A 12,322-nucleotide genomic window follows, 5' to 3' on the forward strand; every position below is an offset into this window, starting at 1 on the left:
ATTAGTTTCATTCTCCCACGATTCCACATAAACAGCTCGTGAAAGACTGTTGTGGCAACGTCGCCAAATGTCTCTAGATATATAAATTACACACATATGCCTATTTTTATAAATGAGATTTGGAAATAACGGTAGCAATCATATGGTGGAAATATTTAGCTTATTTCAGAGGTTGTACAAAAATGATTCTTGGTGCTGTATCAATGTCCCATGGCCCCAGCACAACTGTGTCTGTATTTAAATATAAGTATAACCACAATATTATCGTTCCTTTCACCTAAAGCCCAGGATCAGAAACGGAGTTTTTAACTGCTTCCAAATGTTCTGCAGAACATCCAGTTCCTTCCCAAATCTGTTTTTTTTTTTTTTAACACTCATGAAGTGCAGTGTGGCCACTTGGCCCTCCTCTTCTCTCCTCTGTGCAGAAGACCTGGGACAACATTCCCCACTCTCCCCCAAGCCAGGGTTAGCTCCAGGACTGGAGATGGTTCCCTCACTGCAGCTGTGCTGCTCGCAGTGCTGCGCTCTCATCCGGTGGCATCTGGCTGTCCTGCTGTGGGGTGCACTGACAGCTGTGCCCCACTCAGTCTTCCTCGTAACATTTGTAGCAATGACTCATTGGTAAGGTGCTTGTCAATGTTTTGGCATTGTTTACACTCAAATGTTGATCTGTATCATAGAATATGGGCAGAGAAATTGGTTTATGTAATCTGATGAGAGCCACACTGCAAAAATTAAGATGCCATTATTGGCATGTCTTCATGCCTAAATGCTAGAAATCTCCATATATGAGCTGCTGTCACCTTGGAAACGTTCAGAAAAGAAATACCAACTGCCTGAAGAAGCACAGTATGTAGCCATATAGCAAACCGAACTGTCCAGTTCTACCATTTCAAATTGATCATGAGTTGCTACTAAAGTAACTTCACTGAAATGCCTCTAAATTTAATTTCACAGGGAGAGAACAGCAGGATCTTCATTTATACGTGCTCACTTTTGTACCCAAATTCTCAGAGGTGTATCACTGGTGGTCAGTGCCTACAGGATCTAGAACAGCAGCATCACTGATGCCTTTTTTTGTAAATCTCCAGGAGCTGAAAGCTGGAACAGATTCACTGATTTCAAGTTGATAAACTGTGATTTGGGAGATACGAGCTTGTCTGGGGAGGCATCATTTAGCACCTTCAGAGGAAGTGCAGATATCTCCTCTCTTCTCGCATCTATGTGTGAGAGGAAAATCTAGACTACCTTGCCCTGGTGACAATTATTCACCCGACATAAAATCACAACTGGCAGCGTGGCTAGGAGATGGTGCAGTCAGATATAACGGGTAGCGTGCCCTGAAATGACCGGTGCTGATGGGAAGGGGGCTGTTGTAAAACTTAATAATAATCTTTCACATACTAATTATGAGAGTGTGAGAACAGGTGGGCTTAGAGTTAACAACAGAATCTATTCTAGATCTGCAGAGACATCTATACAGTTAATCACTGAATATTTTTAGCCTATATCTTGTAGCTTTAATCCTGCAAATTTCTGGAGGTAACTTGTTTCATGTAATAGGAATAGATGCCATAAAATCAGCAGTTCATTGTATTTTGTGTAAAGAGGTAAGAATGTCCACACATTGCTAAAGAATGAGGACCTATAGCACAATTGTAGGAAAGGAATTGGTGGCTGTGATATGTACTGTACATGTTAAATATGTAAATTAAATACTTAAGATTAGCAGCATGTGCTTTCATGTTTAATATAAAAAAAAATGACCTTCTCTTAGCAAGTATAGGAAAACAAATAAATATTGCCTACAATGGAGTAACATTTTCAATATACCCTAAGTAAATTTGGGAATGCCTCATGTACACAGCAGTGTTTATTCCAACATAGAGCATTGCTCAAGGAACGATGTCCCAGTGTTTCAATAATTTAATCACTCTGAAACTTTGATCAGCTGCACTTCCATAGCATGCCTAGTGCCAAGAGTAATGGGACAAGATTCTGCTTTTCTGTGAATTTAATGGCATAATTCTTTGACTTTGTCCAGATAATATGTGGAATAGAATAGGAAGGAAAGTTAACTAGTTAACACTCGAAAACTAAAATCTGGCAACTGAGTGCCTGGTAGCAAGAACGCAGGTTCAGATGGTTCCTCTGAGGGAGTATTCCAACTGGGGCACATTTTATGAATAGCGGCATTTAGCTTTACTATGCAAATTACTCAAATATCATCTAAACACTTTTCCACTGTGTGTTTTTGTGCATTCGTGTAACGGTTATTGAGGTGTTGCAAGTGTCCTCCAGGTCGGCAGTTTCTGCTGAAGCGAGGGGAAGCGTTGAGAGTGGGAGATTATGATGGGCTGAACGATCACTACGCGTGATTTTTGCTGTAATAACCTTTAATTAGAACTAACGGTGAAACCCTATTGTCCGACTAGGACACGCTTATTCCCGAAAAGACCGAAAACTCGGACTCCGAGGACCCGCCGCCTTCCAGGACCCAACTCCCTCAGGCGCCGTCCCTCCCAGCTGCCACCACCCGCCCAGGCACGCACCACTCCGCGGGTTTGGGGGGGGTCACGGGGCGAGCACCGCCGGACGGCTCCAGCGGCTGCAGGGGGGGCTTCACGGGGACGCCCCCGCGACGCGCCCCCGCTGTGGTTTGCTCCGTTGCCGGGGCAACGCATCCAACGGGCGCGCAGAGCGGCGGCTCTGAGGGGACGCCCTGAGTGGATGTGGCGGGGCTGTGAGGGGAGGCGAGGACCCGGGACCAAGAAAGTGTTCAAGGACGCTCAGGATAGCTGTTTTTTTGAGCCATTCCTTATGAATTTTAGGTCAACTGGTTGCCTAAGTGGAGAAAGTGTGTTTGGAAGGTGTGTTTTATTACTCAACTGCTTGTTATATAGATATATATAAATGCTTTGGCAGTGTGCTCTATAAGTGATTTGTTGAAGTTAATACCCAAAATGTGTGTTTAGTAGAAAGCCGTGTGATGGTTTCCAGTTATTTTGTGTGAATTAAGTACTTACTAAATGCTATTAATTCATCTGGAAACATAGTCATCACTATTGTGAGTTCTTGGAGATATTTGTGTATGTAAATATGGACTCTTGTCTTTGTTAGCCTGTTTTTTAAAGAACCATGAATATTGAAGATAGCAAGTTCAGTGATAATAATGAAGAGGACCAAAAAACTCCTTTACCATTTCTGGAAGAGGAAGAAGACCAGGCTGGTCAGTGCTCTGATGTGAAAGAATGCTGGAGAGGTGAAAATGAGTAATCATATTGATAATATACAAAAAGCCTCAGTTCTAGGAGTGACACGATATTCTAAATAAACGCAATTGTTCCAGTAGTCTTTTTTTTTTTTTCTTCTAGTATTACACTGCATCAGGTGTAACTAGTTCAAATCTAACCTTTTTTTTTTTTTTTTTTTTTTTTTTCTGTAGTATTAAATTTTCACCTTAACTCTGAAAGGCATTTTTTGTTCAGAGTAATTGATGGTGAAAATCAGTATTTATATGGGTTTGATTCAGCCACGAATATATTAGGATCTAGAGCCACTTGGGGTGCTCTAGACATCTAGCATAGTGGTGGCATAGGTCTCCCACTGATCCTGATCCAACTCTGTGAAGTGGCCGGGTGGATTCAGATATCTAAGCTGACAACAGCTGCCTGTCAATAGGCAACTGATTTCTCTAATTGTGTCCAAAAGTATGTTTATGGATGTTATATCAAGCAAAGTATCTACCATTTTATGGGTTATCATGTGTGGTATAGAGCTGGATACAGATTTTTATGTTAAGAAAGTGTTCTTAGGCTGTTCTTTTTTTCCCCTGTCCTTTTCTTGACTACATAAATATTTAACAGTATATAAATAATACTTATTAAATAAAGCTTAATAAATACTTCTATCTTCAATGCAGATCAGAATAATGAGACGTGGAGCAGGGTGTTAATGTAAGATAAACATAGTAGACTTGGCATTCTCTTGCTTTGGTTTCGAGGTGTACAGTAGCAGTCCTGTGTGGTTGTTTTGTGTTTTCTTTTTTTTTTTTTTTTGACATATACTACAGTAATGCTATAATACATCATCCCTGGACCTCTACATATTTTGACTTGGCAGCAAATAGACGAGAGCTTTGCATTTTGAAGCTCAAAGTCTCTTTATTAAACTGTTGTTTTGTTTTCTAGTAGAATACCAGCTTGAAGAAGAGTTGGCTGATGGTGGTAAGATGTGGAACAAGGTCACTTCTGAAGGAGCTGAAGACAAGTCTGAATCTAGCATGTAAATAATTCATTGTTTTGTTAGCATCTCTAACAACAGCTTCTTTATAGTGGTAATTTACCTTTTCCAGAGAAGGTTTGGTTAATTCAGCTGTATTTTTTTGTCAAATTAGTCATAGGCAATATGCATTTATCTAACACAGTGGTTGCACTACGTTCATGTGGCTTAATCATCTGCCCTTAAAGGAGCAGTTATTAGCCTGGGTGGTTTTATACCAAGCAATTTACGCTTGTAAAACCCAGCCAGTTCTCTGTAATAATATGCTATGTTCGTATCCCTATAGAACATTAGGAGTTGTTAGAAAAAGAGGATTTTGTCTTATGAAGAATATCAGTGTTGGATTGTAAGTTTCTGAATACATACGGAGTTTTGCACCACTGTGTAAAGTGGATTAGCATAGAACTGGTGAGATGATAGGTTGGTTTTAAAGAAAGTGATAGAGCAGTTTTATTCCTGGTGAAATAAATTTACATGTAACAAAGGTCACGTATGAAAAATAATTCAGTGATTTGAATGTGGCCTTAAGTAGCTGCTGCTTTCTTGACAAAGAAAGATCAAAGCACAGTTTGGCCTACTTTGACAAGACTCTTGATCTCTGCCCTGGAGTGACCTGGCACAGGGTTACAGAGCATGATGAAAAACTGAAATAATGTTTATTAATATATGTATGTGGGAAGTTGCATAGCACATATGCCTACTGCCAGTACATGTTGACAGTGTTGCTGTACTCAACAGAGGAAGTCAAAATATGCCATGATTTTTAAAAATAAACAAACATCAACAAAACAAATAAACAACAACAAAAACCCACTACCTTCAGCCCTTTTCTTTCTGGATGTTTAAGTAGACCAAAATGGTAAGATTACCTCACTTGCAGACTGAAGCATTCTGTACGATGTTCTGAACTAATTTAGAATGTTCCCTTTAAAGTTTAAAACTACCGTTCAGGAAAACTGGAATTTGAAAACCTTAGGTATAATCAAGAGGAACTACAGGCATTTAAAAACAAAGACGTGCAATTAATGCATTAAATGTGCGAGTAAACATTCAACATTAGATACTTAAGTCTGGAAAATCTTGGCTTAAGTGCATGTACTCAAGCTTTTTGTACTGATTACCTTCATTTTTTTTCTTATTATATTAATTATATTTGTATCAGTTTGCTAGAATGAGTAAAACTGAAATAAAGAACCCATGAATGCATAAATGGATGATGCACAAACTTTGCATACCTTTTAAACTTGTCATGTTTTCATTATTCATCATGTCTTTCAATTCAAAGAGAACACTGTTGGAGTGACGTTAATGATATTGGGGCTATGAAGTATGCAGATAGAATTTCCATAGTAGCCTTATACAGGAACCTAAAACAGCTCAACAATGTAGCCAAAGAAAAGGAACTTGTGGTCACAAAAATCAGGTTAGTGTTGAAGCAAACATAAGGCATCAGCATAAATGTGCCATCAAATGCTGGGTTACTTTACCTGTTTTGCATATGGTTATAGTAATAATAATTTACACTTTTCAAAAAAATAAAACATTAATATTGATATTAAAGAAGAGGGGTTTGATCTGGAAGAATTACATGTTAATTCCTCTGCTATGTTTGCACAATTCTGTGGGTTCAACAGTCAGAAACAATAAATGGAAAAATCATTGTAAACATTTTCTTAACTGTGATGGTAATGTTACATTGGAATTGGTGAAGTTACTCACCTACTTTAAAATAAGCACCTGCTATGAGTGTTTTGCGGTGTAAAGGTCAAAAAACTTTCATTGGCAGCAAATGTATCTGAAGAAGGCTAGTGTAAAAGTGCTGTTTATGCTGTTGTCTTTTTTGGTAATATAGATGAAGTTAGACTAAACTCTTGTTACTCTTCTGGATTTTTAGAGAAAATAATTGAAATTAACAGGGGCTTCTAAAGAACCTCATAAGATGTAAACGTGGGATGGTAGTGGGGAGTTGGGGGGCTTGAAGGAATCCCAGCTGTGATTCTTGACCTTCAAAGAGTTTAATGGGACAGAGCAGAGAACTTGGAAAATGTAAACAATCTGTTTATTTGTTTCAGAGACGAGCTGACTACCTGCCAGCTGCGGATCAAAATGCTAGGAAAGCAGCTGGAGTACATAGACGTTGAAATACAAAAAGAGAAGGAGGCTGGCAATGTGTAGGTAGAGAATATTTCTGGATGCCAAAGACATCCATATAAAATCCAAAATAAAGACATCCGCTGTCTTTATCGGTGTGTAATTGATGAGCTAGTTTCCTTTTTTCACCGTGTCATGTTGTTGAAAACCTGATAGAATATTTAAGCATGTACAATTGAGATATTGATTGGTCAGTGACAAACCCCCAAAGTGTTGCATCTTGTGCTGAGAATGGCAATAGCTTGGAAGGCTGTTGTGATACAAGCTCTGTTGTGTGTGTGTTCAGCCAGCCAGCAGAGCAGTGCGTTCACTCCCAGCTTGGTGAATGCTAATACTGCAGTCACCTTCCAGGTGAGTTGGTGTTTTCAGCAATAGCTCCTCCTTCTGAAATAAATAGTGGTGCATTAGTTGGGAATCATCAGTCTCTTTGCTTTCAGCTCTAGAGGTAATATTTGGTTAGTTAAATCAGAGTGCCATAAGAGGTGGGGATTTACAAATGGATAGGGAAGAGGTATGTGTTTTGAAGTGGAATCTAGCAACAACTGGTTATTAGATCAGCCTCATTCATTAATCTCAGTTACGTTTATCAGTCTCTCAATCAATTCTGTTCAGTATAGTCAACCAATACCAGTGTGCTATGTCACTTTGAGAGGTCATGGTTTTCCTTCTGATAGCTATTCCAACCATGGTTTATATGTATGCTATTTTAAAAATTGTTTTATGTTGTGAAATGCACGAATGCCTTTCAGGAGTGGTTCTGCATGCAGGAGTTGTTCTAAAACACTTTTGCTAGGAAGTAGGAGGCAATTTACTGTACTCCTCACATTTGGTTTAAATAGAAAGAAGTGGGTGGCTTGTGTACCGGGAGCCAGTGTATTGTGAACAAACTTTGCAGCTGCATTTTCTGACCTGTGTTATTCTTAAAGTTAGTGTATCAATGAATGACAGAATAAATAAAGGTAGGTTAATTGCCAAAATGGAATGGAACAAAAATAATGAGTTGAGTGCTAATGAGACTTCTGTGGTGGGTGCTAGTACTCCCCGTTCAGGGTCTCTCAGACACTCTTAATAAGGAAGACCAACAAGAAAGACTGAAAAGTATTGTATGAGGTTTCTATACTTATGACAGGTCAAATTGTGAGGACTAGATATGCAGGAAAATACCACTTTTTGCATTCTATTATATTTACCAAATTAATAGTGAAGAAAGAAGACCTTGTAAGTTTCTGGCTTCTGAAGCTCAAATGCATCCTCTTTTAATGCTAATGAAAAATACTAGCTGCCATTAGCATTACTGACACCTAGTACAAAAGTGTGAAGTTAGAGTAGTAACTACAGGTGGAAGATCCATTTCCAGTTTTTATTTTTGGGATGGAGTTTGTTAATATAGTCAGCTCAGTGCCTGTGGATGCTGTACTATCTGTGCACTAATTTTCCTGTGTAGAAAAGTCCAAGGGAGATAAGTGTGTTGCTATACTGCAATTGTAGCCAAAGTATAGGGAGGATTATATTGCCATTTTAAAGGTGAAAGCAGTCATGGTTCTCTAGGTTTGCCTAAACTTAATAATGGTACTTCTTTTATTAGTTTAAGAAATCAGTTAAGAATTAGTTTAGTTGCTTCAAACTACTAGTCGGTGCTTTTTAAAGAAATACTTTTCTGTAAATTTCAACTGATGTGTAATAGTTTAAAGAAAGCTATGCCTTTGAAGGAACAATGGACACTTATACAAAGTCTCTTACTTTGCTTTCTAAATTAGTGGAATTCTAATACATAAATGTCAACTTCAAGCCATTATTTATTGTTGCTGATTTCATTGGGGGAGGGGGGGGTTCTTTCTTTAATATTCATTAGTTCCATTTTCTTTCTCATTGTTTCTTTTTTTAATGTACCAGTGCAGCCCTGTTCCGCCTACGGGCAGTGCACAGGCGACTGTGCACTGAACTGGAGGATGAGAAGGATTTTGAGTTGAAAATTGCTTTGATGCTGAAAGAAAACATGTAAGTGAGGGAATGAGAAAACAGTGTGATGGGAGTCCATCTTTATTATGCTCTTCATATGGTGTTTAGAGAGAAACTCATGAATCCATTAGAAATTGTTTGTAAATACTAACTTATGTGATTTGAGGTCATGAGGTTCACTGCAAAGCCTTTTAGCTTAAACTGTTTCATTGCTTAGGAAATGGATTCCGTGGCCCATGTCCTGAGTTTGTTTTTCACACATAAAGTATTTATTTATTTATTCACAAATTGTGGCTCTAAACAAGTCCCAGTTTAACTGGAAAATAAAATGGATTAAAGGAGACCAACTTCTGAGGAAGCATAAATACTTCTAATCTATGCTTCTTACTGGTTCTCAAAGAACGTAAAGGAAAAGGTAGAAATTGAGAATGATGGAAATGATGTAATAGTACTTTGTATCTTTATGCTAAGTTGATATTGCCACTTGCAACTGATTGCTCATACATGCTACGTTATTCATTTATATGAGACTTAGTAAAACTGTCTTCCACAGAAGGTAACAGGCAAATGTGTTTGTATTTTTGTACTAGAGGTACAACTACTGATGCAACTACATTGGAGAAGATCATAAGCATGAGCTTATAGGCACATTTAACCAAGTGATTAACAAGACTACAGTACATTCTGCTGCGATGTTGCATAATAGGTTTAAAATGCTTGACTATTTATTGTGAGATTAGTGATAACTATATTAATCTGTTTATATGTATGTGTCATATAAATTCCTGCAAAGCATGGAAGAATAAAAACTTACAACTTGTCCTTGAAGCTATTTCCTCTTGAAAAGGGTGGCGGAGAGAGAGGAGGGGAGCTGTTTCTCTGGTTTTTCTTTTTTCTTTTTTTTTTTTTTTTTTTTTTAATATGTTTTCTGGGTAAATGTGAATGTAAAAGACAGAAGAAGCTTGAACTTTTTTTTTTTTTTTTTTTTGGACCAATGTTTTTGATGTCTTTAAAACTAGATATGCTGTTACATGTGAGCCTTAGTCTGAAAGGTACAATTCCCAGGTAAGTAACAGTATGGTTTAAAACATAAAAAATGGATAGATTGTCATGGTCACCATAGAGCCTTAGCTACTCAGTAACCTCAAGTAAGTGAAAGAATGCCAATATTTTGATGCAAACAGATCACACTTTGTTTTAAAGGCTTGAGATGTGGCGGATAGAAACTGAGCAGGGAAAATATGAAGCCCTCCATAAACAACTTCAAAAAGATGAGGAGGAGCTAGAGACTCAATACCAAGAAAAAGCAGAAGCACGGATTCATAAGGAAAAAATAGCAGCACTGCAAGCAGAAGAAAATCAGCTGTCAAGAAAAAAGTAAGCGCCTACCAGTCAGACTCTGCTTCCTTTCTCTCTTTTACTTTTAGCTAGTTTGTTATTTTTAGGAGTTGAAAAGATTAGTTAATGGAAGTAATAGTGGTATTGTGTTTCTGAGCCAGGTGTTGGCTCTGAAATATTGTTATGAGCAGAAAGAATTAACATAAGAATTGCTCACGGTCTTATAGTTACACAGGTAAAGATTTCTGACATAACTTACTAAAGAAAAAAAAGAATGACTTTTGACTAAGGAAACCAAATTTATTAGACCAGACTAACTGCATATGTCTGCATTATTGTTGGATGCTGGGACCTTCTACATTTGGGATCAAGTTCATTGAAGCCTGGAGAGAAAATGGACAGCAGTTTAGCAATTTGTATGGTTTCTGAAAATGAGACTGTACAGAGGGCAGAAAACAGGCTGACCCCATTTAAGTACATATTGATAGACTCTTCAACATTAAATATCATGATGATGGGATAAAGGTTTCCTTAATCCTGTTTGTTTGCCTGTCTTTTGTAGAAAAGAAGAAGAAGCCCAGAAAGAATGTGAAGAAAGGCATAAAAAAATGCTTGAAGTAGCCAAAAAGAACCGTGAAAAAGCAGTCTCTTTCCTGAGAAAAAGCATGGCAAGGTAATCATTAACTCCTCCTCTCCCCCCCCCTCCATCATTGTTCTTTCTCTGATGTACAACTGTCTACCCTGTAGTCTTTGAGAAGTCAAAATTTTTCTGCTAGACGTGTCCTCTATGTTACGCTTGGGAAGTTTCTTCCCAGCACTGGCACAGTGGCAGCCCTCAAATCTTACATGGCACAAAAGGACGTTTTTGATGAGATGCAGGGGCTTCTGACCACGTGTAGGCATTACAAATTATTTGAAAAACTTTTATATGTGTGTGGGTTATTAACTGTAACAGAATCCCAGGTTTGAAACTTTGCCAGGTGTGAAAGCATTCTGCCTTTCTATTATTACCTCTGAAATGTGGTAACATAGCTGTCTTGCTGTCTGGCAAAATAGATTCATATGGCATTTCTCTGTGTTCCTGTTCTCTTATGGAGGATGGCAAATTAAATGTTTCCTTCATAGGTTTTTGTTTATATAATTACTATGATATTAAATTATTTTGCATCTAAATAAACTGTAAGCATTTGTTACTTTAACTTGTATATTAGGACTTAATTGAAAAAGTGATTGAAATAATTGTGCTGTTTTTATGGTAGTTTATTTTTCTTTAAATGACATGTACAAACTCACAGTAATTAAGATAAACAAACTGAACCAAATCAGCTGATCTTTTTTTGCTGAATAATGTATCAAATATATACGTTAGTAATTATTTTCTAGTTTACCATTAAATTAACTTGACTTGATTCATGCTAACATATTTCTAGGTCTTACAGTTTCTAGGGTTTATTTTTAGCGTGGCTACAAATGGTTGGCTTGTATAAAGTTCAATATGTAATTGTTTAGATGTCGATTATATGAGCAACACCTGTTTTCTAGACATATATCATAATGTGAAACGCATTCTTCGTATTCAAAATTTGAGTTGTTGAGCAAAATGGTTGAAAGCCTGTTGGCACTTTTAATTTGAGTGATACTGTATATAGAAGATTCAACTGTTCCACTTTACCCACACCCAGTATCATAGTAAACACAGAGACTTACAGAGAGTATGTTTGGTGGTGATATACACAATTACTATCTGTCAGGTTAAACATTCTAATACTAAAATCTTCCCAGGATTTGAGCCTGAAAGATTTTACTCTGCTTACAGAATTCATGAGGAGAATGCAAAGGAAGAAGTGAAAACTCAGGAGCATATGGAGAGAAGGATACAAGCTGTGCTCTCCCTGAAAAACAGCATAACTTCCAATAGGGTACTGCTGCTGTGGCTTAGATGGGGAATGAGGAAATTAACTTGTTAGACTGTGAGGTTTTAGTGAAAGTAATTCAGTTTTCACTGCAGAGTTGTTATGTGATGATGCCATATTGTAGACCAAATCTCTTTTTAAACAGGAGAATTTAACTATGGGAGTAATGATGTTAGTATGGGCAGTATTAGTATTTTGACACTTCTACTTACAGAGTTTATTCTGTGAACAATCTAGCTGCTGTGGTAGGGTAACTTTTTTGAAAATAATGCATACTACAGATCATTCTCTAAACTTGGCCAGAAGTGTGCCCAGTTATTTAGATCCCCAAAGAAATACTTCATATGGAGACAACAAATGGAAGAAAAACAGTTACTTAAGAATTTAAATAATGTAAATTAAGAATTTTAGAGCTAAGCTACCTCCCTCACATGTTCGTGTTCTGTAGAATCTGAGGGAGTGATCTTAATTTAATGCTGATCTGACAGGAGCTGTAAGGGTAAAAATGTAGCCCTGACCTAGTCAGAGCTTTCTGCATCTCCAGCATATGCGCACTACTGACAGCTTACTTGACTATTGTGTAGATCAAAAAGGAGTAAGTTCTATTTCAGAGAAAGCTATCACAAATTTCTACTTGGAAAAAGGGACCAAATTCTGTTTGATTTTCTTCAATATGTGAA

The 12,322-nt window shown here is 37.6% G+C and overlaps 1 protein-coding gene across 1 annotated transcript in view; it reads left to right on the forward strand.

Annotated features, from left to right (window-relative positions):
* Window positions 1-3,138: 3,138 nt before the first annotated feature.
* The window catches only part of CFAP74 (cilia and flagella associated protein 74), a gene marked incomplete at both ends in the record, with an annotated part of 41,003 nt that continues 31,819 nt past the window's right edge, over window positions 3,139-12,322 (forward strand). The window contains 8 exons of the mRNA XM_084300247.1: window positions 3,139-3,229; window positions 4,191-4,284; window positions 5,567-5,704; window positions 6,354-6,452; window positions 8,326-8,430; window positions 9,595-9,768; window positions 10,292-10,402; window positions 11,546-11,648. Of these exons, the coding sequence (XP_084156373.1) occupies window positions 3,139-3,229; window positions 4,191-4,284; window positions 5,567-5,704; window positions 6,354-6,452; window positions 8,326-8,430; window positions 9,595-9,768; window positions 10,292-10,402; window positions 11,546-11,648 (915 nt within the window). The remainder of the gene's footprint in view (window positions 3,230-4,190; window positions 4,285-5,566; window positions 5,705-6,353; window positions 6,453-8,325; window positions 8,431-9,594; window positions 9,769-10,291; window positions 10,403-11,545; window positions 11,649-12,322) is intronic.

Source organism: Netta rufina (assembly GCF_964035555.1).
Source record: "Netta rufina genome assembly, chromosome: 22".
NCBI classification, from domain to species: Eukaryota; Metazoa; Chordata; class Aves; order Anseriformes; family Anatidae; genus Netta; species Netta rufina.